At 41.6% G+C, this 25,644-nt stretch overlaps 1 protein-coding gene across 3 annotated transcripts in view; it reads left to right on the plus strand.

The window, feature by feature from the left end:
- The window catches only part of LOC122804506 (synaptotagmin-like protein 2), a 3,492,381-nt gene that overhangs the window by 885,596 nt on the left and 2,581,141 nt on the right, over nt 1-25,644 (plus strand). For all 3 annotated transcript variants that reach the window (XM_044074423.1, XM_044074432.1, XM_044074438.1), the window contains 2 exons: nt 1,265-1,307; nt 1,584-1,632. In XM_044074423.1, the coding sequence (XP_043930358.1) occupies nt 1,265-1,307; nt 1,584-1,632 (92 nt within the window). The remainder of the gene's footprint in view (nt 1-1,264; nt 1,308-1,583; nt 1,633-25,644) is intronic.

Below are 25,644 nucleotides of genomic sequence, written 5' to 3' on the forward strand. Positions count from 1 at the left end.
ATATATATATATATGTAGGTATGTATATATGTATATATATATATAGATATATATATATGTATATATGTATATATGTCACCACTTCACTTCAGTTAAATTAATGCGGCCAATAGACATATTACTAAAATGATTGCACTACAGTGATCACATTATAATTGTCTTTAATAGTTTCTTTATTTTTCTCTTGTTTCTTGATCACAATATCATCTTATCTGTTATTAGTTCTTATTGCCTTTCATTCCATGCTATTTACAGCACCCATTATATGAAATTCCTGTTTGATTTTTCTAATGACCACTTAGGACATGGTAGTTAAGATAATTGTAGCTGTATATGTTGTTTCCTCAACTGACAACCTATGATAACTATTTAGATTATTGTGAAGTCTTGCCTTTTGTTGACAGCTCCTACTTCTATTCTATCCGTCTTTGTATAGATGGTGTATATGTTTTGTATGAAAGAGACTCAACTAAGACTTTTAAATACGTTTCTTCCCAGGCCTTCACTGCTGAAGGGATTTGTTTGTCATGCAGTTAGGCTTTCTCAGTAAACAAGTGTTGGCTAAATAAACAAGTAAATAAATGAACGTTCTTAAGAATGTGTAAGAATGTTGTCTGCAGTTGCACTAATGTGCAAGATACAACACTGAGAACAATCATCCCTCTTACAAATGTCTGTTTTGTGTATATATGGGTCGTGTGTGTGTGTGTGTGTGTGTGTGTGTGTGTATATTACAGATATATACATATATATATATATATATATATATATATATATATGTGTGTGTGTGCATGCATGTCCTATACATATTTTGCATACAACTTTTTCTTCTAGTACAAGTGCATTGCAAAGAACAATGAGTTATAACAATGTGATAGTGTTCTGAAATGTTATTAAGCAAGTGTGTGAGATGTATCCAGCTGGTCCAGGCATGGTACTCACACCTGCTCATAGTGTATTGCCTTGCTTTTGTGAGTTATCACAAGTATTGTACATTGTGATATGGTTGAGATGCACATGAAGTGTATGTTTGTGTAAAGTTAAACTTGAAGTGAAGACTGTAAAACCATATGTAAATTGTCACCTTCTGGACCAAGTGATTAATTACACAAATGCTGATGTTTCCACATCTAATATTATTGTCTAGATTCATGTCTGACTGTTATTTCCTTTGCACTTTCTCTTTATGCTGAAACGTAGCTTTATAACAAAAAATGTGTTTTTGCAAATATGACCATATAATTATTTTCCCCTCAATTTTTAGGAATCTTGAAGCTGATGAAGTGGAACCTGCAAAAGAGTCCAAGGTGAGAAATTACTTATCAGTCTGTTCTATCTGTCTGTCTATCTCTCTCATTATTTTCTGTTTATCTTGTATTTGTAGCATTCTCATTTTGTATTTTTTCTGCACTGTTCCCTATCATGGGTCATGGCTGAAAAGGGTCAACAGGCTAGTCCACCAACCTGGTTATCAAATAGTAAATGAATAATAAATTATACATTCCTTTAGATGTGTACACACACTTGTAAACATGGAAGGCATCATGCTTTGCTCTAACCATATGTTCTACCTTACAATTTAGGGGAAACTGGAAGATGCGCTTGAAGCACTTGCAGCCGCCATGGTAAAGGGTGAGTCGAAAATTTTGTTGCACTTATGCTGTTTCAGATTTACTACTGTCTTGTGTGTACACAGTCCAGATTTTAATTCCAGAGGAATCTCATTTATAAGATAGACTATTGTGCATGTTGTGCTCTGCAGTCGGTATATATGTACTATGCCACTGATGGGTTTTCACTGGAATTCCTGCCTGCCGATGCATGTAATCATTTTTGTTCTTTTAGATTGGGAGAGATTCATTCTCAGACTTCATCAGTATGAGTTGGTTGGGGTACCCACTCAACCGGTGTCTCTGTGGGACAGCCCTGTACACTGTACCCTGGGATCATGCTGAAGGCATTTTCTGAAATTTTACATCAAAATGTTTGATAATTTGTATTTTAATGAGTCTTGTCTAGTGCCAGGAAACTAAACACCTACTGATATAATTGGAGAGCATATTATTTGCTGTCTGAATCTGTATACAATAAAAACATCCCTTCTCCACCCGTTCTCCATATTAGATGGGCACTGCTAATGTTGGTAGAACAAATATTTAAAGACATGATTCATATGTTTGTGGTCCATAACTTTTACAATACATAAAGTGTGGTTCCCTCTGTAAACACATCAGTATTGTCCAGTTCTGTGTGTAAAGGAAGAACTGTGGTGTAGTATCAAAATACTGGCAGGAAAACAGGGAAGGGAGACTAAAATATGGGGGTTGCCAAATTAAGGGATCTGTTGCTGGCTGCTCTTCTAGTACAATGTGTGTATTTTAATTTGCTAAATGTTTGCGTAAGATTCTAGTAGTTTCTTTAATTTAGTACTTAAAGCAGATATATTATTTCAATATACATCAAGTGTTTGTGCAATCTAAATCTGCTAGTTGTAATCAGCAGTGACACAACTGCATTTTGACATGCCCACACAAAATGACATGGTTGTTTCATGAAATAAGGGATTAAAATAAGCATGAGGAAAAATCATGCCACAGTTAATTGCAAAGTCAATGCCAAGCTAAATAAAGTGGCAATTGCAAGGTCTTGCTATATTTCTAACAGCAGACCTTTGGTAGCATCTTCAGTTCAGTCTTTTAGTGTAATTTGCACCATGGACATTAATTTTACAGCATATTATAAACTCAGCAGCTCTCAGTTTACTTTGCAAACTATATTTTTTCAATAATCCTTAACTGCAGAAAACAAAAGAAATGCAAAAATGTTACATATTATGCATAATTATACTGTGTAGGCCACGGTGGTGCAGTGGTTAGCATGGTCACCTCACAGCAACAGGTTCGCCTGTTTGATTCTCGGCTGGACCACCTTCTGTGTGGAGTCTGCATGTCCTCCCCATGGTCGAGTGATGCATAAAGACATGCAGGTAGGTGTGTCCATGAATGTGTGTGCTTTCTTTGAAGGTTGGGTGTCGGGCTGGCAACTCGGCACCGTAAAAATTCACTGCCAATTATTAGTGGACTGAGTTCCACTGTGGCGACCTCCTAACCAGGAAAAGCCGAAAGATTTCATAGGTAGGGTCCTGGAGTATTTATTCTGGGATTTGTTGAGATTTCTCTTGACCATTGTCAAAGTTGTAACCTAGCAGTCTTACCTCTATTTAAGACTTCTGCTTAATGTTAATAGGTTCATAGGTAGATACTGGGCTATCTGCCCGAAGGCATATATTAGCCCAGCCATGTTGTACGGTATTCACTGCCCCTTTGGTTAGTTCCCTAGGCCCTTGATCTAGCAGCTAGTACCCTTGGCCCCTATCTAGTAGAGCTATTGGTATGATCCCTGGTGTGAAATTTCTGTTACCCATCCACTCATCAAGGTTCCTCTTGAAGACTGATAGTGAGGGGCTCTGTTTTATGTAGATTGGAACCTTGTTCCATAGCAAGGGAAGTCTTTGCGAAGGGAATCTATCCCTCCAGCATGTTCTATTCATTGTTGTGCTGAGGTAGGTTTATATCCCTAGAGTGTGTAGCTCGAGTGGATTTGGTTCTGCTAAGATTGAGCATGTTCAACATTTCTGGGTTGGACATGGCTCTGTATGTTGGACAGAGATCGCCTCTGAGAAGGCGGTTTGCAACAGAGAAAAGCCATAGCTTTTTAATCATGCTGCATAGGGCAACTATTTGAGGCCAGTAATCCTCTTAGTGAGGTACCTCTGTGGTCTCTCCAGCTGCTGGAGATGCCTAGCCAGGCACATTCCAGTTGGTTCATTGTACTCAATAATGGGTCTGATGAGGGAAGAATAGAGGGGCACCATTACATCCTTAGATCTTGATGCGAACCCTTTTGTGATCAGATGGGTCACATAGAAGTATTTTCTAACCATCTTGGCAATATGGTTATCAAAGGAAAGCTGACAATCTACTTGGGTCCCTAGATCCCTTATTACTACTTCAGATTTCAGGGGGCTACCTCCTATGTGGTAGTTCATGGGTACTCTGTTTTTTCCAAAGGGGATTACTACATTTTTTAGCATTTAGCTTGAGACTATAGCACCCAGGTTGCAGTCGTCCGCAAACTTGGTCAGCCACAGCCCTTCAGTGCTTGACTGTACTTCTGAGAAGTATATGCCAAACAGGAGGGACCCCAGGACAGAGCCCTGAGGCACACTGCTCGTTACTGGTCTGGTTTCAGACATAGATCCCGCTACTCTTACTTTGTGGGCTCTGTCTGAGAGCCAGTTTGCAATCCATCTTGTGATGTAATGGTTTATGCCCAAGTTGGTGAGTTTATCAATAATACCCGAATGGGATATAGTGTCAAATGCTTTAGCAAGGTCAAGGTAAGCCATGTGTACCTCCTTTCCCTTATCTATAGCCTCAGTAACCATCTCAAAGAAGTCCATCAGGTTCAAGAGGCATGGTCTGCCCTTGACGAAGCCGAACTGTGTGTGGTCAAGTGTTTGGAGGTTCCCTATCTCTTCATTTACAAATACATGCGAGAGATGCAACAATACGGCCAAACTGGAGGCTGAGCTCTCTCAAAATAGGACTGGCAAGACCAGACAGGAGGAGAAGGTAACCACACACACTACATACCCAGTCAAACATAGTACCATCACAACTTCAAATCATACACATGATCACACAGACATACTCGGAGGCTCTGACCAAAAATCTACCAAAACAGCAGAGGCCTCCAAAGCAGACACCCAAACAACTACCACCTCAGGACCCAACACAAGCTTCACATAGACCACACAGTCAGAGTGTCAAACAGTCACAGCCCTTAAGGCCAAACACAATGCCAGACACACTCGTCATTGGTGATTCCATAGTCAGGCACACTGACGTCCCGCTCACCAGATTGAGTAAGGAGAAGGTCACAGTAAGCTGCCTGTCGGGCGCTAGAATCCGCCACATAACGCAAGCACTCAGGTCTCTCAACAGCAAGTACAAGTACGACTCAGTCATTGTCCATGCTGGTGTCAACGACCTGAGACGTACCTCCTTGGACTACATGAAAAGAGACATTGAGGAGCTCTCTGATTATGTAGCCCAGGCAGGTATGACCCTGACCTTGAGCAGTATCCTACCTTCACCTAGAATGATGCCACAATACAGTGATAAGATTATCAGTTTTAATAAATGGCTTAAATTTTGGTGTCATTCAAAGGGGATCCAATGTCTGTCTGCCTGGGATGACATGCTGGACAAGCCATGCTGCTTCGCAAGGGACGGCTTGCACCTGTCTCCCCTGGGCTTCCGGATATTGGCAAAGGCTCTTGCCACCCCCATAGTGCCTTTTTTAGGCAAGGCTCAAATTCTAAACTTGCCACCCTAGAACACAAAAAAGGAAAAAAACTAAGGGTAATGCTGCTCAATGCCAGAAGTCTCAGTCTCAAGATGCACACACTCGAGGCCCTTCTCAGTATGGAGAACATCGATGTCTGTGCTGTGACAGAAACCTGGTTCAAGGCTCCTGAGAGCACCCCAGCACTATCAGGTTTCACCTCATATCATGCGTTCCGCCCCAAAATCCGGACAACACCAAGAAAGGAGGGGTGTCCATATTCATAAAGGACACACACCTCAAGGTTGGTGGCAACGCACGATGCATCGGAGACCATCCAGGTGCAACTAACCATAGGCAAGACTGCTCTGCAATTTGTAGCATGTTACAGGCCACCCTCTCAAACTCAGGAACCTCACATGGCCTTCCTGAAAACACTGGAGGGATAAATTTATCTCCAAATACCATCATACTAGGTGATTTCAACTACCCTAATATAGACTGGGAACACTACTCAAGCCCAAACACTCTAGCCCAAAGGTTCCTGGAGTTCATAAACTCAAATGCCATGGAACAACTAGTCACCATCCCCACAAGAGGAGAAAACATACTTGATCTCATCATCATGAACATGGGATCACAATGTTCAACACCGAAGTATACCCCTCACTGGTGAGATCAGATCATAAACTAATCTCGCTGGAGGTCCTCATCCCGCCCCACCTGAAATAAAAAGACCACAGTGAAAAACTTCTCAAAAGCTGACTTCACACTTCTAAAAACTAGTGTGGTCTCCTTTAAGGCCCCTGAGCCAGTGGTAAACATTACTCAAACCGCTGAATCACTTACAAATGCCTTCTACTAGCACCTACAGGACTGCATGGATCAGGCAATCCCAAACAAAACTAAGACTCTTTGTACCAAAGGCAAGCGTCCAGTCTGGTGGACCCCAGCCATAAACAAGCTCTACAACAAAAGGAGGAAGCTACTACAAGATAGAGCAAAATCCTTGAAGGGTAAGACACCTTTGATCATTATAAGTAAAAAACTAAGAGCTCTCATAAAATCATCCAAGGCAAATTTTGAGAGAAAAATCGCCAAGGACTCAAAAGACAATCATAAGGCCTTCTTTAGCTATGTTAGAAACCTAGGAGGAAACTCCCAGATATGCTCAGAATTAGTTCAAAATGATGTGAAGATTACTGAACCTACACACATTGCCAACATACTGGCTGACAATGTTGGCTGACAGGTTCAGTGCAAACTTCCCCCCCTCCCCCTCAAAAGGAGAGATATCTATACCAGAAGATTGTAGCCCCAAACATCTCCAATGCCCAGGTGAGAACTGCTCTCTCCAAGGCAAAAAACACAGCATCCATGGGACCGGATGGTGTTCCCGGCTGTGTGCTCCACAAACTCAATGAGGAATTAAACCCGCAGTTAGGACAGCTGTTTAATCTTAGCCTCACCTCAGGATACGTACCCAAGGAGTGGCGCACGGCGACTGTGGTCCCACTTCACAAGGGCGGTGCCTCCACCGACCCTGGAAATTACCATCCCATTAGCTTGACAAGCCTTATCTGCAAAGTCATGGAGAGGATCATAATGGAACTCATAAATAAAGACATAGGGAACTTGCAGACTTTGGATCCATCCCAGTTTGGCTTTGTCAAAGGCAGATCATGCCTTTTAAACTTGGTTGACTTTTTCGAAACAGTCACCAAGGCTATTGATGAGGGCAAGGCAGTCCATACAGCCTACCTCGACCTGGCAAAGGACTTCGACACAATACCCCACTCAGGTATCATCGAAAAACTCATCAGCTTGAATGTAAACCCATACATCACAAGATGGGTTGCAAACTGGCTATGTGACAGAACCCACAGGGTCAGAGTTGCTGGCGCCATGTCAGACTCAAAGCCTGTCACAAGTGGTGTCCCACAGGGCTCAGTCCTGGGACCACTCTTGTTCAGCATCTACTTTTCTGATGTACAAGCAAACACAGGAGGGTTATGGCTGACAAAGTTTGCAGATGACTGCAAACTGGGCGCCATAGTCGAAAACACATCTGACACAGATATCCTTCAGAAGAGCCTCACAGAAACAGATAACTGGTGCCAGAGCCATGGCCTAAAGTTAAACGCCAAGAAATGCATAGTCATACCCTTCGGGAAAAACAAGATTACCCCTAGCTACCATATAGGTGGCAATCCACTGAGCACAGAAGAAGTCATCAGGGATCTGGGGACCCAGGTTGACAGTAACCTTTCGTTTGACACTCATGTTGCCAAAGTAGTTAGGAAGACCTTCTACATTGCCCACCTGATCATGAAGGGATTCACATCTAGATCTAGGGAGGTCATCGCCCCCCCTGTACTCATCACTCATTAGACCCATGATTGAGTACAATGCCCCATTCGGAATGTATCTGACCCGACACCTGCAGCAGCTGGAAAGGCCCCAAAAGTTCCTCACCAAAAGGATAAAGGGTCTCAAAAATATGTCTTATGCTGCCCGACTGAAAGAACTCCAGCTCTATTCAGTCGCATACCGCTTGCTCAGAGGTGACCTGTGCCTGACATATAAGGCCATGTCAAACCCAGATTTGATGAATATGCTTCACCTCAAAAATCTAGATCCCTCAGAACCACAAGGGCGGGAGACTTAAACCTTGACACGGTTATTAATAGAACGTGCTGGAGGGACAGATTCATCACCCAGAGACTCCCTATGCTGTGGAACAAAATCCCGGTACATGTGAGGCAGAGCACCTCGCTGGCCTTGTTCAAGAGGAATCTTGACCAATGGATGGGAGATCGCAGATATACCCCAGGGATTACTTCAGTGTCACTGCTTGACAGAGGCACAGCAAAATAATAGGCATAGTTTTCTTCAAACTAAAGGGGTGGCGAAAGCCACATAACTATGGGCTAGGCTTATAAATGCCCTTGGGCAGATAGCCTAGTATGAACCTATGAACCTATGAGTTCCATAATGATTCGCTCTGTCAAAGGAAAAAACTTCAAAGACCAATACACGTAAGGTTCAGATAAGGTACATTTAATAACTTGCTGCAAGGAGGCAAAAACATGCAAATACAGAATTTTGCCTAACTACTAACAGAAAGTATGCTATTCTTATACTGTTCTACAAGACATTGCCTTCTATGGTTGACGTAATCAAACACAACTTTCAGTATTGTTTTACAGCAGATGTTACTCAGATTTTCTGCTGACATGACTGGATTTATGAAAAACATTTTGAGAAAAACAACCTGGCCTTGGTGGGCTCTAACCCGTTACAAGCTTCTGTTGTGTAGTTCTAATACATGTGTTACATTTTTCAAGGTACGTTTCTAGCTTGGGCACAAGCAAATGCTGATTGCAGTTCATATTTTCAAGTAGTCTTTGTTCTAATTATCTATAGCTTCTGCAGCTGTGCATTTTCTCACAGCACAAGCGGAACTCCTTGTCTAAGTCTCATAACCTTAATACAAGTGATACATCTATTCATTATTTTCCTGACACAAGCAGAAATTATCTGCTTCCCTGTAAATTTCCAAAGCATAAGCAAAGATTATAGCTGCGCATATTTCATGATAATACAAGGTTAGAAAGCTTCTGAAATTTGTACAGATTTTATGCAGTGTGAAATAGAATAAATGTGTTAACCCTTTTCAAGCCTTAAATGCACTAAGCATATTACTAATACATACACTAATACATATTTTTCTGACACGCTCCATTGCCTTTCAGATCAGACTGGTCAGGATTATTGGTCGGTAGTTCCCAGGGTCGGTTGTGGGCCCACCCTTGTGCAGCAGAACCACCGTTGCTGTGCGCCATTCTATGGGCACATATCCTGTCGAGAGGCTGAGACTGAACAGGGTATTCAGATGCGGGGTTAATTCATTTTGGAGCTCGCGTATGACACAGCCCGGGACACCACCTGGTCCCATGGAGGCAGTGTTTTTAGATTTAGATATAGCCTTATTAACCAACGTATTAGTAATAATTGGAGCTACACAAACCCCTGGAATAGTAATAGGCCCTGTAGGTGGTGAGGGGGGTGGATTTGCACTGAACCTGTCAGCCAAGATGTTGGCAATGTCAGTGGGGTCAGTGTATTTTGTTCCATTTTGTACTAACTCAGAACAGACCTGAGCATTGCCATTTAGGTTTTTGACGTAACCATAGAAGGCCTTATGGTTATAGTTGGCATCTTTGGCAACTTTCTTTTCAAAATTGGCTTTAGTTGACTTGATGAGGGCCCTCAATTTCTTACTAAAGCTGATCAGGGAAGATTTTTCTACTTGAGATTTGGCCTTTTTTGTACGAGTCTCCTTTTATTGTATAGTTTGCTTATAGCTGGGGTCTACCAGACTGGTTTATTCTTGCTTGAGGAAGGAGTCTTGGTTTTATTTGGGATAGCACGGTCCATGCAATCCTGAAGATGTATGTAAAGTGCCTTGGTGTAAGATTCTGCATCCTGGATATCATCCTTCTGCAGGGGGATAGTGAAGCTTTCCACTTCTGACGCAAGTAGTTTGAAGTTTGCTTTGGAAAGGTTTTTTACGATGGTTTCTTTGACTGGGTGGGTGGAGGGGTGAGGATGTCTAGGGGTATCAGTTTGTGGTCTGATCTGACCAGAGAGGGAGTGATAACAGGTGTGGTACAATGGGCTCCCATATTTGTGATGACTGACTAAATCCAATATGTTGTCCCCTCTAGTGGGAGAACATACCAGTTGTTCGAGGGTACTTGAATTTATAAATTCTATGAACCACTGGGCATAGGAGTTAGAACTTTGGTAGTATAGCCCAGTCTATACCAGGGTAGTTGAAATCACCCAAAATTATGGTGTTGGGTAGGACCTTTATATTTTCCAATGCTTCAAGGAATGCTGAGTGAGCATCTTGGGACATGGTGGCCTATCTATAACAGGCTACAACTTGAAATGTGGTTTTTGCCTGCTGATAGTTGTGCATGGATGATCTCTGGGGCAACATGCTGCACCACTAACCTGGAGTTGTGGGTATCCTTGATGAATATGGATGCACCTACGCCCTTTGTACTGCGATCCGGTAACTGAGACCAGAAGGTATGATATGAATTGTAACCTGGTAGTGCTGGGGTGCTCTCTGGAGCCTTGAACCAGGTTTCTGTCACTGCACAAACATCGATTTTCAACATACTGAGGAGTGCCTTGAGAGCGTGCATTTTGAGGTTGAGACTTCTGGCATTGAGTAGCATTGCCCTTAGTTTTTGGTTGCCTGTGCTGGTTACGGTGGTTGGTTTGTCCTTTGAGCCTTGCCTAAAAAAGGCACTATGGGGATGGCAAGAGCCTTGGCCAGTATTCGAAAGCCTAGCGATGACAGGTGCAAACCATCTCTGGCGAAACAGCAAGGCTTGTCTGTCATGTCATCCCAGGCAGACAGAAACTGGATCCCCTTAGAATGACACCAGAAGCTTAGCCAATTGTTGAAATTGATCATTTTGTCTTTGTATTGTGGTATCATTCTAGGTGAAGGTAGTATGCTACTCAAGGTCAGGGTCATACCAGCTTGGGCTACATGATCAGAGAGCTCCTCAATGTGTCTTCATGTAGTCCAGGGAGGTATGTCTTAGATCATTCACACCAACATGTACAATGACAGCGTCATACTTGTACTTGTTCTAGAGTGACCTAAGTGCCTGTGTTATGTAGCGGATCCTAGCACCCGACAGGCAGCTGACAGTAACCTTCTCCTTGTTCAGCCTGGTGAGTGAAACATCTGTGTGCCTTACTATAGAGTCTCCTATCACTAGCGTGTTGGGTATGGTGTTTTGCCTTGGGGGCTGTCGTGAGGCACACTGCTGAGGTGAATTATGTGTTTTCCGGCTTGTGTTTGGAGATGCAGGTTGCTTGCTCGTCTGCTTTGGAGGGCACTGTTTTTTTTTCAGATTTGTATCTAGTGCCTCTGAATATGTTTTTGTGTATTTATGTGTATGTTTTGCCGCTGCTTGTTTTGTAGATCCACGTGTGACTGGTGGTGTGATGCTAGTGTGTCTCTTCTCCTCTTGACTGTCTGTTACAATCATGGGTTGAGAGCGCTTAGCCTCCAGCCTGGCTGTGTATTTGCATCTCTCACAAGTGTTTGTGTCTAGAGGTAAGAGGAGACACCATTAACCCATGTACAAAATGGGGTTAAAGGGAATAGATGCTAATGCTGCTGATTATTTATATCACTTCATATTAGCAGCAGTTTTAATATGAAATCAAATCTGCAAACTCCAATTGGACTGTGAGGATTAAAGAAATAGTACCAATCAATGTAATAAAAAATGCAAAATGCTCCCGCCTAATGTTGGTTGTTATCAAGACTAGGTCACTGTACCCAGCATTTAGTTCTCTTTTTTACCCACTCGTTTCCATCAACAGAAATAATGCAACAGCATTTATGGGTCAGAATTCCTTTAGAAAAAAAAAATCAGTAGTCTCTTGTTGACTGTTTATTACTGAGTTCAAGTAGTCGCATTATGAAAAGTCCTATTGGTTAGAATTTTCCATAAATAAGAAGTAAAGCAAGTTGTAAATAATAAAATATACTTTTCTTTCAGAGAACACTCAGACATTTGTAGTAACTGTTCTTCAGTACTTCTATTAATATGTTATCCATGAGCTAACATTTAGAATGATCAGTGCTTTTGTTCCATAAAGTCTGTGAGCCTGTTAGCATGATGTGATGCAATTCAAGTAATGCATTAGATTGGTAGATGTACTCTTCCATAAGTCTTTTTGTGGTGTAACATGGATGTAAAGGTAAAGATGTAATACAGACAAAATAAAAAAATCTAAACAAGTAAAAATATCACAAGAAGCAATATAAACACAACTGACATAGACAAGATTCATAAGCTATACATTTTACATGAATACCTTTTATTTATATATATATATATATATATATATATATATATATATATATATATGGATCTACCTGACAACACCGACAAACCACAACACCGACAACAAAATCAGACACACCACATAACCGAACGTTCACAAACACGAAACCTCACATGCCCGACACACCATAATACTGACACAATACCGACAATAAACAAACAAAACAAATCCCCTGTCCAAAAAGCACACACACAACGCAAGCACACCAAAATCCTTACAAACGCACACTAAACCTCACATACACAATTATCTACACCCTTAACCCAAACCCTAACCCTAAGGTCCTTCACTATCGCACACTTACCTAACCCGCGCCCTAACCCTAACTCACTTAACCCACCCGTATCCCTAGACACCGTCAATATTGCACCCTTACCTTACTCGCACCCCAACGTCCGTCACTACTGCATACTTACACAGCCTTTTCCCATGTTAGTCTTCTCAGTGTCTGGGTTTTCATCCGTCGGTCTTCTCAGCATCGGGGTTTTCATCCATCGGTCTTCTCAGCATCGGGGTTTTCATCCATCGGTCTTCTCAATCTTCGATCTTCTGGTGTCGGCGATCTCCTTGTCGGCGTTCTCAGCTGTCGACGTTCTCAGCTGTCGACGTTGTCAAGTGCTCCCATATGTATATGTGTGTGTGTATAGACACACACACATCTGGGAAGGGATTCAATGACCACCTAACTATCACATCAAAGCTGAAAATTAAAAGTTTAAGGAAATAAGGTTAAATAGTGTGGAATCCTGTGTCTTAGTATTTTTATTATTAATGCATTTTCATTGCCTGTATTTTCATTGCCTGTATTTTTAATGTCTGTATTTTTTCTATGTAACTTGGCATTGAACGGGCTACTTGTTGCTAATTAGAAATGAGTAGTGATAGGCTGTTTTAAATCTATGAGAGATTATAAGTATGAGTTTCATGGCTGTTTTTTCATTAAGGCCTGAGGAAGCAAACTTACTGTTTGTGAAACGCTTACCTAATAAACATTTTTAAGAAAGACTGTGGATTTTGAACATTTGGGAGAGTCTGCTGTGAGCTGCTGGATGTGGATTTTGCTGCTACTTGGTTTGTTACTATACAGCAGCATTCTTATGTGTGGACTTTTGATTCTTATTTTGTGTTTTTTGCTGTCTCCACCTGAAGCATGGCAGTGGAACAGATAAGACTGAGCACTGGAGGTAACCACCAGATTTATGAAACAAGAACTTCTCTGAGTTGCTAAGGGTAATGGACAAGTCCCTTCTGGATAATATAACAGTAAGTACTGCTCAAGAGCATACATTAAATACTGAGGATATGCAAGACAGTATGTAATGCTACTTCACGGTTAGAAAATAACTTTTTTCACTTAAAAAGACTGCAGTACTAGAGATTACATTTTGAAGCATGTGGCAGGAATCGTATAATACCACGGGGGTTGAGTGTACTAGTCATTATGGTAACTCTCAACCATGACCTGCTGGCCAAATGGCAGCAGATAAACCTTTCGACAAGCCATGCTTATATGAGGCTGCTTAGAGATCATTTTACACCTATAGAAAAGCAATTGGGTGTAGAAATACAGCAGCAATATGACATTTAACAGATTTTAGGTTCAGAGGGAGCGGAGATTCATACCATGAATGTTATGGAACATGTTAGGCTCTATGAACTAAAACTAATACAACAGAAGAGAGTGAAGATGCAGCGTGATTGTCAGGACTTTGAGAAGGGGCAAGTCTTTGCATGGCCTAAATTTAGACTTGCTCAGCCCAATAATGCTTCAAGTACTGACAATCTTGTAAGGAAAGAACAGAAAGGTACAAAGGTTACCTCGGTGGAAAATAATGTTCAGCTGAATACTGTGAATGATGATGCAAACCTAAAACTCACGACCAATGAGGAGTCTGTTTTAAGCTCACCAGCAAATGAGGGAACATCATTGTACAATACACCAATTAGGGAGAGTGTTAGAGAAACGGAACATGCATTGAATGAACAGGGGGCATCCTCAGAGTTGGTGGCAAGACTGAAAATCTCAATGTTGAATAAACCTTCTTTTTTGCTACCCTTACCAATTGAAAAGGAAGCAGTCCTTAGACTGCCCAGATCCTCGGAAGAGCAGGAGAAGGAACGTCAACACGATACAGAGATTGTGGAACCAGGTGATAGGACTTGATATGGAATATTTCCAAGAGGCATTTAACTGACTGACTGTGAATGCTCTGAACTGAACAGAGGACTTTCTTTTATTCCTGCCCAATTGGCTGATATAGCAGACATCCTTATATGACTATAAGTTATTTTTACATAATGTACAGCTTAAAATGATGTTTGGGACAAGTGATGCTGCTGACAGTAATTTCATTTTTAGAAAACCTAGCTTGTATTCACCCCAGAGTTTCCCTTTGTTAGATATTTTTTTACAAACTTTGTGAAAAAGAATTGTATGCATATTTTACATGTGAGAATAGAACAAGGGGGGTTGAAAATTTAAATAAGGAAGAGAAGTTAGCATTGAAAGCACTTGAACATATGTCAATTGTAATATGACCAGCAGATAAAGGGAGTCTAATAGTGATCATGAACAGGCCATGTTATTTCCAATGCATGAATGAAATGTTGCAAGATGAAAAGACTTAAGTTTATAGATGTCAATGTGATAAATGAAATCAGGGACAACATGTTAAACATGTTAATGGAAAGTGTTAACAATGGAACTATAACCAAAGATTTGTTCTGATATTTTATGGTAGATCAACCACTTATTCCATCTCTACAAGGACTAACCAAGATCCATAAAGATCCCTATGCCCCACCATTTAGACCTATAGTAGCTGGTGAGGGATGGTTAAGAGTCACTACCCATTTATGTGGACAAGCTATTTAAAACCTGTGCTACAGGTGCATGAGTATATTTTGCAGGATAGTAAACAATCCTTACAGGAATTATATGACTTCACCAAAGGTGATGTGAATGGGATGACAGGTAATGTGTTGCTAGTGACCATGCATGTGGTATTGCTGTTCAGTGATACCAAACACAGATGGAATAAGAATGGCTAAAGGTTTTTTGACAAAGCAGATGTGTTCTACTGGACAGATCAATGTATTATGTGACTTGCTATGATGATTTTAGAAAGTAATGTATTTGTCTTTGATGAGAAATACTACTCACAAGTATCTGGTGTGGCCATGGGTACTCCATATGCCAACAGTTACGCCAATATGGTTATGGTGGAGTGGAAATTGGCATGCATGCTACTACATCCTCTAGCAAGGTCATGTATACAGTTTTACAGACATTTTGTAGATGACCTTTTCATTTTATGGAAAGGGAGTGTAACTCGGCTTATGAATTTTGCACATAACATTAACACCACCAATGAATTTTTAAAGTTCACATTGAAATATTCAGATAGAAATATTGAATTTTTAGATGTTGAGATTAACATTGACACACTAGGGCAGCTACATTCTGATAGATTTAGGAAGACTTGTCAAAGCCTATGGCCATAGGACAGGTATGCCCACCCCCCACATTTTTAATAATATTATCAAGGCCAAGCAATGAGATGCTCCAGATTGGCAGATAGAGATAGTCAGTATGAGAAGGAAATTATTAAACTAGGAAAAGATTTTGTCAACAGGGGTTATAACAAGGAACAGGTCAGGCAGGTCTGCTAAGCTACAAAATGTATGAGAAATGATGGCGCTAAACCCTATTTTTCAGCCCATAGGGCATCTGGTAACACTAGGACATTTGATAGCAAAAGAAGTGTTCCCCTGTGTCTTACTTACAGTAGGGATAGTGAAGTATTACATGATACTTTTGTTAGGAATTGGCATATCCTTCAGTTAGATCATAAAGTGGCAGAGCTAGTGGGAAATAGACCATGGATGATATAGGGTCTACTTTATTCGCTCGAAACACGTAAAATCCAAATAGCATGACACATAAAGAGCAAACCGCGAATACGTCGACTGTACTAAAGCATGAAATTTAAAACCACGAACCGTTATAGTCACCCAACCCACCACCCGCAACACACTACCTACACAAACACAGTAAAAAAAACACATACATACACTAACCAAAACCCTACTTCTAAGCCTAAATTAAAGCACCAAAACCCTACTGCTAACCCTGCACTAACCCCACTTACACAACTATCTATGCACTATCCTTAACCCCTCCCTAACCCTATGGTCCGTAACTACTGCACACTTCCCCTACAGAGCTATACCCAAACAAACTAAATATTCCACACACTTACACTTAACAAAACCCAACACTAAACATTACATACATTACCTACATAAAACCTTACATACACGACCTACCTATGCACACATCTTAACACCTCCCTAACCCTAAGGTCCGAAACTATCGCGCACTTACCTTATGGAGCTATACCGCAGATAGGCCAACTATGCAAATTCGATATTTCCACTTTCGCGGTTTCATTTGATGTATTCGCTGTTTGCTCCTTACGTGTCACGCTATTCGGATTCGGGTTTTTCATGTTTCGAGCGTGTAAAGTAGATCCGATGGTATATAAGAACATTAAGAACTTGAGGCATAGGTTATGTTATCCGAAGATTAACTCACAGTTAGTTCCTATACCCAAGGGTATGGGTACAGTTAAATGTGGTCAATGCAATTTTTGGGAATATATCCAAGAAGGGACCGAGTTTATAAATCCTGACACTGGTAGATCTTATGTGTTCGAGATAGATGCCAACTGTAACTCTAGGAATTTGGTCTACCTTGCCAGTTGCACTTGTGCATCATTCTATATCGAGAAAACAAATAGAAGGTTAAGGGAGAGAATATGGGACCACGTGTATTGCTTGAGGAGGGGGCATGTTTACAGTGCTGTAGCAAAACACATTTTGGAACTAGGCAGTCAGCACCATTTTAAGTTCAGTGTCTTACATGAAAATATCTGGTTAGGGAACATTAATAACATCACTGAAGAACGAGAGTTAAAATGGATAATAAGATTTAGTGCACATCTGGGGAAGGGACTCCATGACCACCTAACTATCGCATCAAAGCTGAAAAATAAAAGATTAAGGAAGTAAGGTGAAATAGTGTAGAATCCTTTGTCTTAGTATTTTTATTAATGCATTTTTATTGCTTGTACTTTCATTGCCTGTATGTTTAATGTCTGTATTATTAATGTCTGCATTTTCTCTATGTAACTTGGCAGTGAATGGGTTACTTGTTGCTAATTAGAAATGACTAATGATAGGCTGTTTTAAATCTATGGGAGGTTAATAAGTATGAGTTTCATGGCTTTTTTTCATTTAAGTCTAAGGAAGAAAACGTACTGTTTGTGAAAGTGCTTACCTAATAAACATTTTTAAGAAAGACTGGATTTTGAACAATTGGAGACTCTGCTGTGAGCTGCTGGAAGTGGATTTTGCTGTTAGATAGCTAGATAGATATAAGAAAGGAATAAAAATGACAGTGTTACCATGTATTGTCTTAAACTTGTGAAAGTGTCCACACTAGTAAGGTACTTCACTCACTACTTTGTTTCCTTCACTAATTACATCAAGTTTTCCATAAAATGAGAATGTAGCTTCCTCCTTCCTGTTACGTATTTAATGCTTTTGAACATACACCTTGGCAATATGTCTAATTACTTGGTTATTCCAGGTGTTTGAAAGATGTCTTTGTGTGTTTGTTTTTGCATAGAATGCTGTTCATTATGTTACTTCCTTCAACTAAACATTTTTGTTAAGCAGGATAGAAAGAAGACAATAGACTTGGGCCTACTTATTGATTGATACACCAGAGAACTCCATAGAGATCTGTATGTTAAAGCCTATATAGCTTGTGGGAATGTTAACATCTTGTCTGATAATGTTTAAAAAAATAATTGTTACTGGCATGGGTCCTTTGGTACTTTATTTTCTACAACATTTGCTCCTATATGAAGGAGACTGTCACTGTCAAACTTAAATGCCTGTACTTTGTAAGCAGCACATTTATCATCAGCTGTTGGATTCCTCATTTCTGTAGCCCCCATTGAAAAATTTTGGCTCTCATTGATCATAGTAATCCATGCTGTGTCCTGTCTCAGTTTAATTTCTCCAAGCCTTTTGGGTTTCAAATACCATGACAAGAATGGATCCCATTCCCAAGTCAAACTATAATTAAGTTCATAAAATTAGTATTGTTTCAGTCTTTGATGGTAAAAGTGCTCTTCACAGCACCCACAACGTGCCCAGAATTGACTCCGGCAATTTGTAGAGAGTTGTGTACTGGTAACATAACTAAATTTGACTATAAATTCTTTTTTATGTGATCCATTGCTCCTGCTACTGTTGGAACTGACTATCTTTCTTCCAAATCGCCTTCATTTCTGCCTGTAAATCCTGGTATTTTATTATTTTTTTCTCTCTATATATGTAAGACATTGTAATCGGTGGGTGTGTGGGTGTAGCAATTTCATTTTCTTTTTATGGACTACTATATCTGGTTTTCTTGCATCTATTTTTTTAATTGTTTGTAATGGGTGATTCCCATGTGATATAAACTCCATCATTCTTTATAATGCTATGTGGCTCATGTTTCTAATGCTTCTCAACTACTTCCTTTTAGTAATATTTGCACATTCCCCAATGCAACAGTCTTGTCACATTATTATGCCTTTCAGTCTTCAGGCCCTCTGCCATTTGTGCATCATAACCCGGCAACAAGACGCGCAACTGTTTCCAGTTCTCTTTTACAGAACCTGTATTTGTCTCTGTATCTTACCACAAATTCAATAGACTTTGTAAACCAATGTGTATGTCATCCATTTTCCTGAGCCACCAAGATTAACCTTATGTCTTTTAGTTTAATCTCACCTCTCCTTAATGGTTCCTGCATTAGATCCTGATTGACATGACATGAAGTTGTCCCAGGAGGTTTCTCTACTTGCAACTATATTTATGCCTTTTTCACATTTCTTGTCATCTCATCTGATCCTTCTCCTTATATTCTTTCTTTTGCTTTTTGTTTTTTTTTTTGGTGCATTCAGCTGTAATCAATCCATATAATGCTAGACTTTAACAGCAAATGATCCTTTGTTATTTTACCATGATTGGCTTTTCTTCTACATAAATATAAACTCTGTCAACATGAGTTCCAGTATATAGTTTATGCACCGTCAGAAGGCAAGTTATTGGCCTATAATTTTTAGGATAGCTTGCAGGTTTGCTCTTAAGGAGGAGTATTGTTTATCCTGTTAACCAGCTTGGCATTTGTTTGGGATGTGCATATAACTAGATGTCTTCCTATGTCACTGTTGCAGTATTCTTGACTATAGAGATCTCCTGCCAAGGGCAGCCCAACATCTGGCCAGTATACCAAAGCCTTTATATCTTGTATGTGCTGTGTGTCACACACATGATCCTGCACAGGATGTAGGGAATAAAGATGACATACAGATGCAGTTACCCAGAACTTCTTTGCCACTATTCTGAAGGCAATCATCACATCTCAGTCTGAATGCCCTTTCCTGTGCTTAATATCTAGCCGTCAGGTAATTGCCCCATTGGGGTGTTTTTTTTTCTTTTTACTGTTGGTCTTGTTTTCCTTTGGTTACCTGGAGTTCATATCATCCAAGAATGGAAAATATCCATGTGGGAGGCAGATTCCCCATAGTGTGTCTTTTGTTTGGGTGCTCCACTCTAGTATACCTGCTGTATTATTTGTAAGGCATTTGTGCGTACGACTCTTAAACGCTAGTTGTATTCCCTCTTCCCTGACCATCTATCTTGGGAACCAGAGGCTTAAACAGTTATCCTAGGGTAGCATGGCAGAACGATTAACCCCAATGTACTCCTTTTAGGCAAGAAGATGGCCAAGAAATCTATGCTGGACTCTACCTGTCCAGCTTCTAGTGGGCATCTCTCTAGAAGTTGTTGATAGCTCTGTAGATCATCTGGTGTCACATTTGGATTCCTCTGCTACAGCTTCATCAGAGGTTGGCATGGATCCTTCTTTCATATGTCCTCTAATGCTTTGCAGGCATCTGCTCCAGAAATCAAGGGGGAGCCACAGCTGATTATCTCAAAGGGGCCCTAGAGGGATTCTGCAGATTCTGGTCAGAGAAGAGGTTCCAGGTACTCTTGCCAAATCCTGTCATGGTTTGGAACCTCTAGTGTTTGGCCTGATATCCCTACTGTGAAGAAACAGAAGACTAAACATTCTTCTGTACATACCACGGACCCTTAATGGGAATGGCAGGAGTTTACTGACGGCTGTTGAATGTCTTAATGGCCCTGAAACCTCCCGAAGGGGGGTTTGTGCCTACCGCTTTGGACCTTAACTCCTTCCTCAGTTGAGTATTTGGAGTCTGGTGATAGGTACCTGTCTTACTCTTCACAGATGCCTTCTCCTTTGGCTTATGGCTCTGATGAATAGGAGTCCATTAGCCTTGAATCTCCTTTTGAGGAGTTGCCTTTTGGGGACACATTGCCAGAATGATGGAATACTTTACGTGGGATTCTTCTCAGTTGTCTGATATCCGGAAGAGGTATCCTGAATTGCTTCAGACTGACATTCCTAAACCTTCTGCAGTACCCCCTGAGTTGACTGCATTGTTGGAGACCTTTATAGCTGCCTCTAAGACCCCTGATTCTCAGCTCCTGCTCCAAAGAAACCTGCCAGGTTCTATAAGGTTCCTGAGGATTATCAATTCCTATTTGTGTCTTTCTGCTGATCCTGTTGTGGTTTGTCTTCTCTGACAAGCCCACAAAGCTTTTGCCCTCTGCCAAGCTTCTGCCTTAAGATAAAGATAGTAGGGCCATGGAGATAATTGGAAAGAAGGTCTGTAATATTTCCACTTTGGCCTTTAGGGCCATCAATTATCAGACCCACATGATCAGATGTGCTTTGGCCTTGATTGCCCAGGATTGTCAGGTTATTTCTGACCTCCTTGATTCTGAAGCAAAGTCTTCTGCTCTATCTATTTTGAGTTCAACCTCTCAGGGATTCCTCAGCTTACTCGAGAGCAGCTTCTTCATTTCTCAGATTCTTGTCTCCCCGTTTGACAAGGGAAACTATTTAGCCTGTCTCTCTTTCTCAAATAGGAAAAGGATTTTACAGCAGAATGTTAGTAGTTCCTCGATAGGAGGGTTTTTAGAAGCCTGTTCCTAGATCTTTCAAAACCTGTCTCAAGATGCCTTCTTGGAAAGCCCTGTTTCTTCTGCTAGATTCCCAGACTTTTCTGGTGTCTTTGGATTATTCCCAGTGAAGCAGTCACTCCACAGCATAAACCACTAGTTGCCACAATCAGCTGCAAGCAGTGGTCAGAGAAGGCTCTAAGGTCAAAAGAGACCAGGCTGAAGACCTGAAAGTTGACTGGAGAGAAAGTACAACCGTTCAAGGAATTACTCCTTGCTCTAGCACCCCAAGAAGAGGAAGAAATAGGTGGAGTTGAAGAAGAATGGCAGAGCCTATAAACAGCATGTGTTAGGACTACAGAAAAGATATGTGGCTAAGCCAGATATTTAAATAAGGTACATAAGGAAAGCTGGTGGTGGAATGCAGAAGTCCAGGAAGTCATCCAAAGAAAAAAGGAGTGCAGGAAAAGTGGGAGACAGAAAAGACAGACTAGGCCAGAAAGGACTACTGGTTGGCTAACAAAGAAGCTAAGAAAGAAGCTGCAATAGCAAAGAATAGGGCATCGGAGGCACTGCACCAACTTCCAGAAAGTGACTCAGTAAGGGGCATAAAGAAACTATATGAGATTGCAAGGCAAAGACAGAAAGATAAAGAAGATAGTCAGACACCCTTCATAAGGGATGCCAGTAACAACCTGCTCACCAGCCAAGAGGACATCAAAGGAAGATGGAAGGTGTATTTCCAGTAACTTCTGAATGAACAAAACCCAACAGAAGCTGTATTGCCCCAGAAATAGCCTACAATGAGAGAAGAAAAGCAGCCCACACTAGAAGTAAGAACAGCACTACGGAAGATGAAGTCAAGGACAGCAGCAGGCTCAGATGAGGTCACAGCAGATGTGATAAAGATGGTGGATGAGATAAGGGAGAAATGGCTCCAGAGGGCCAACGCAGAAGGTCTTTAGGTTCGCAGGCGACTTCAAACTGGGAGCCATAATAGAATCACCTAATGATGTAGACATTCTACAAAAGGGCCTCACAGAGACAGATTCTTGGTGTCAAAGTCATGGCCTCAAGCTCAGTACCAAGAAGTGCATTGCCATCCCCTTTGGGAAAAACTCAGTACCCATTAACTACCACATAGGGGGTAGCTAACAAAACACTGAAAGTGTGATGAGACTTCGGGACACAGGTGGATAATAGTCTCTCCTTTGATAACCACATCACCTCAGTAGTCAGGAAATCCTTCTACGTGGTACACCTCATCACAAAAATGTTCACCTCTAGAAAAAAGAGGTCTTTGTTCCTCTCTACTTATCCCTCATCAGACCTATTATAGAGTACAATGCCCCATTTGGCATGTATCTCACAAGACACCTACGACAATTGGAAAGGCCACAGAAATACCTCACTAAGAGGATTATCAGCTTCAAATAGATGCCATAGGCAGACAGTCTCAAAAAAACTCCAGCTCTACTCCATCGCATATCTCCTACTCAGAGGCAGTCTCTGCCTAACATACACAGCTATGTCAAACCCAGAGCTGTTGGACATGCTACACTTAAAGAAATCCCAATCTTTCCGAACCACATGCTCCAGGGACCTAAACCTTGTCACCACAATAAACAGAACATGCTGGAGGGATAGATTCCTGTCCCAGAGCCTTCCCATACTCTGGAACAAATTACCCATTCATATCAAGCAAAGCTCCTCATTGGCCCTCTTTAAGAAAAATCTTGACTGGATGAGAAATAGAGAATTCACCCCGGGGATCACTTCTGCAGCACTGCTTGACAAAGGGGCTCCTGTGATTGCCATTTGTAGGCTCCAAGGGATTCAGATTTTTCCTTATTTAGATGACCTGTTGATTTAGACACCTTCTCTCAGTTGACAGTTAAAAGCTCGACAGTTCACAGTATCTCTCCTTCAAAGTCTGCCATTCCCAATCAACTTCCTGAAGTCTGTCCTGACTCCCTCTCTGGATCATGTGCATCTGGGCTACAGAATTGAGACTGTGCTAATGTTGGCCTTTCTTCCACCTCCAAAGGTTTTGTCTTGACAGCCTTCTTTCAGTCTTTTTACTCTGCCTGCCATTCCAGCCAGAGTTTCTTCAGGCCCTGAGATTCTGTTCCAATGCTGCCTCTTGCCAGACTGCATATTCAGAACCTTCAATGGTACCTCAGGTTAGTTTGGCTTCAACATTGCCACCCTCTGAATTTCAGAGCAGCTGTCCTTCCTTGTCTCAAGCAGGAATTCAAGTGGTGGATTCACCAACTTATCCTCAACTCAGGCCTGCCTTTTTGGCCTCCAGTTCCTTCTTAAGAACTATTGACTGATTCATCAGACATTGGGTGGAGGCTTACTCTGGTCACCTGAAAGTTCAAGTTCTCTGTCCCCCTCTATCAGAAGTCAAACACATCAACACGAACATGATGAGAGCTCTGATTCTGACCTTTCAGTCTTTTCACCCTATGTTCTCTCCAGGCCCTCTGAAGGTTTACACAGCCAACACCACAGTGATGTGGTATGTCAACAGCAGGGGGGCACAAAGGCTTATCTTATCCTCTTTGCAAGCTGGTTCTTCAGGCCTGGGATCTGGCTACTGGTCATCAGGTAACCATTAATGCAGTCTATATTTGTTTAGAACATGATCTAGTGGCAGACTCTCTGAGCAGGATCAAAACACAAGCTCATGAATTGATGCTTTACAGATGTGTTTTTGGCGATAGTGTATCAGTTGTAGTATCCTTCAGATCTTTTTGCCTCCCCTCTGAACAGACAGATGAGCTGCCACCACTGCAAACACCCGGGGGGGCTATGGTGAGTCCAAAGGGCAGGGCCCTGAACTGATACTGATTGTCCCCCAGCCAGAAGCGCAGGTATCTTTATTTTATTTTTTATTTTTATTTATTTAACATTTGTTGACCGGGAATGTCTGACTAGGTTCCACAGAGCCTGTTTTCAGTGGAGGCCTGGGGAGAAATGCTCCAGATGCATGTCTTTGGAATGTGGGAGGAAACCGGAGTACCCGGAGGAAACCCACGCTAACACAGGGAGAACATGCAAACTCCACACAGAAGGCACCCCAGCCGAGAATCGAACCAGAGAACCTCTTGCTGTGAGGTGACAATGTTAACCACTGAACCACTGCATCACTGTGCCTGGAGCATTTGTTGATCTTGATGTGATAGTATGCATCCTTGAGATCCACTGAGCGCATCCAATCCTCCTTGCACAAAAGAGGTAAAATTAACTTAACAATGACCATCTGGAACTTTGACTTCATCGACAAATTCCAAAATGGGAGGTAGCTCCTCTTTTTTGGGGGCACTAAAAAGAAGCAAGAATAAGTTCCATACCAGCATTGTCCTGTTGGGACCTCCTGGATGGCTCTTTTTTGAAGGAGGTCTCGAACTTCTAGAATGGCCAACTCCCTTTGGTGGGGTGGAATTCCAGGAGAGATTTCTGAGCTGGAGGTGACTGAAAAAAGGGTATGATTAACCCCTGAACATGATTAACACCAACTGATCTGAGGTAATAGCTAGTGGGTAGAGGGAGAGATGACCCCCAACTGCCTTCATGGTAGGAAAGCTGGGAAGTGCTTCCAGAGTGCTGTGGGGGGCTTCTTGAAGCCCTGGTTCTGCAGACCTCCTCTACCTCTGGGATGGCATCTGCTCTCAAACCCCTTTCCCTGGCTGGAGAAAGAGGATTCCTGTGGAGCATTCTTTAAGGAAGACTGAGACCTGGAGAACCACAGTTTCTTACTACCCCTCTGATTTTTGAGAAAGGATCACTGGGGAGTAGAAAACTTGATTCTGTCTGTGGACAGACTCTCTCTCTCTTGCTCGCTATGGGTTAAAGTTTCTCTGACTGAAGGACCAAACAGAGCTGACCTGTCGAAAAGGGCATTAGTGAATGATGCTTTGAAGGGTTCTGTAAACCTGCAAATGTGAAGCCAGGCATGATGCTTGATGTCAATGCTAGTACCCACTGCTTGAGAGGTGGCCTCCACTGCATTGGAGATCAACTGCATAGAGGCGTTAGCTAGAGACATCAGAATAAACAACTTCAGAGAGGCCAATTTGAGACTACTCTCCGGTGGTAGCAACTCAGAAAGTGAGGTGGAAAACTCTGATACCAAGTCCCTTTGCAACCAGGTAAAGTGTGCCATGTAGTTGGTGCTCTCATGCTTCCCAAAACTCATGAATCACTTGGGACTCCTTGTTCGGAAGATGG

This window comes from Protopterus annectens, chromosome 1.part1 (genome assembly GCF_019279795.1).
Source record: "Protopterus annectens isolate FY-2018-M chromosome 1.part1, PAN1.0, whole genome shotgun sequence".
Lineage (NCBI taxonomy): Eukaryota > Metazoa > Chordata > Ceratodontiformes > Protopteridae > Protopterus > Protopterus annectens.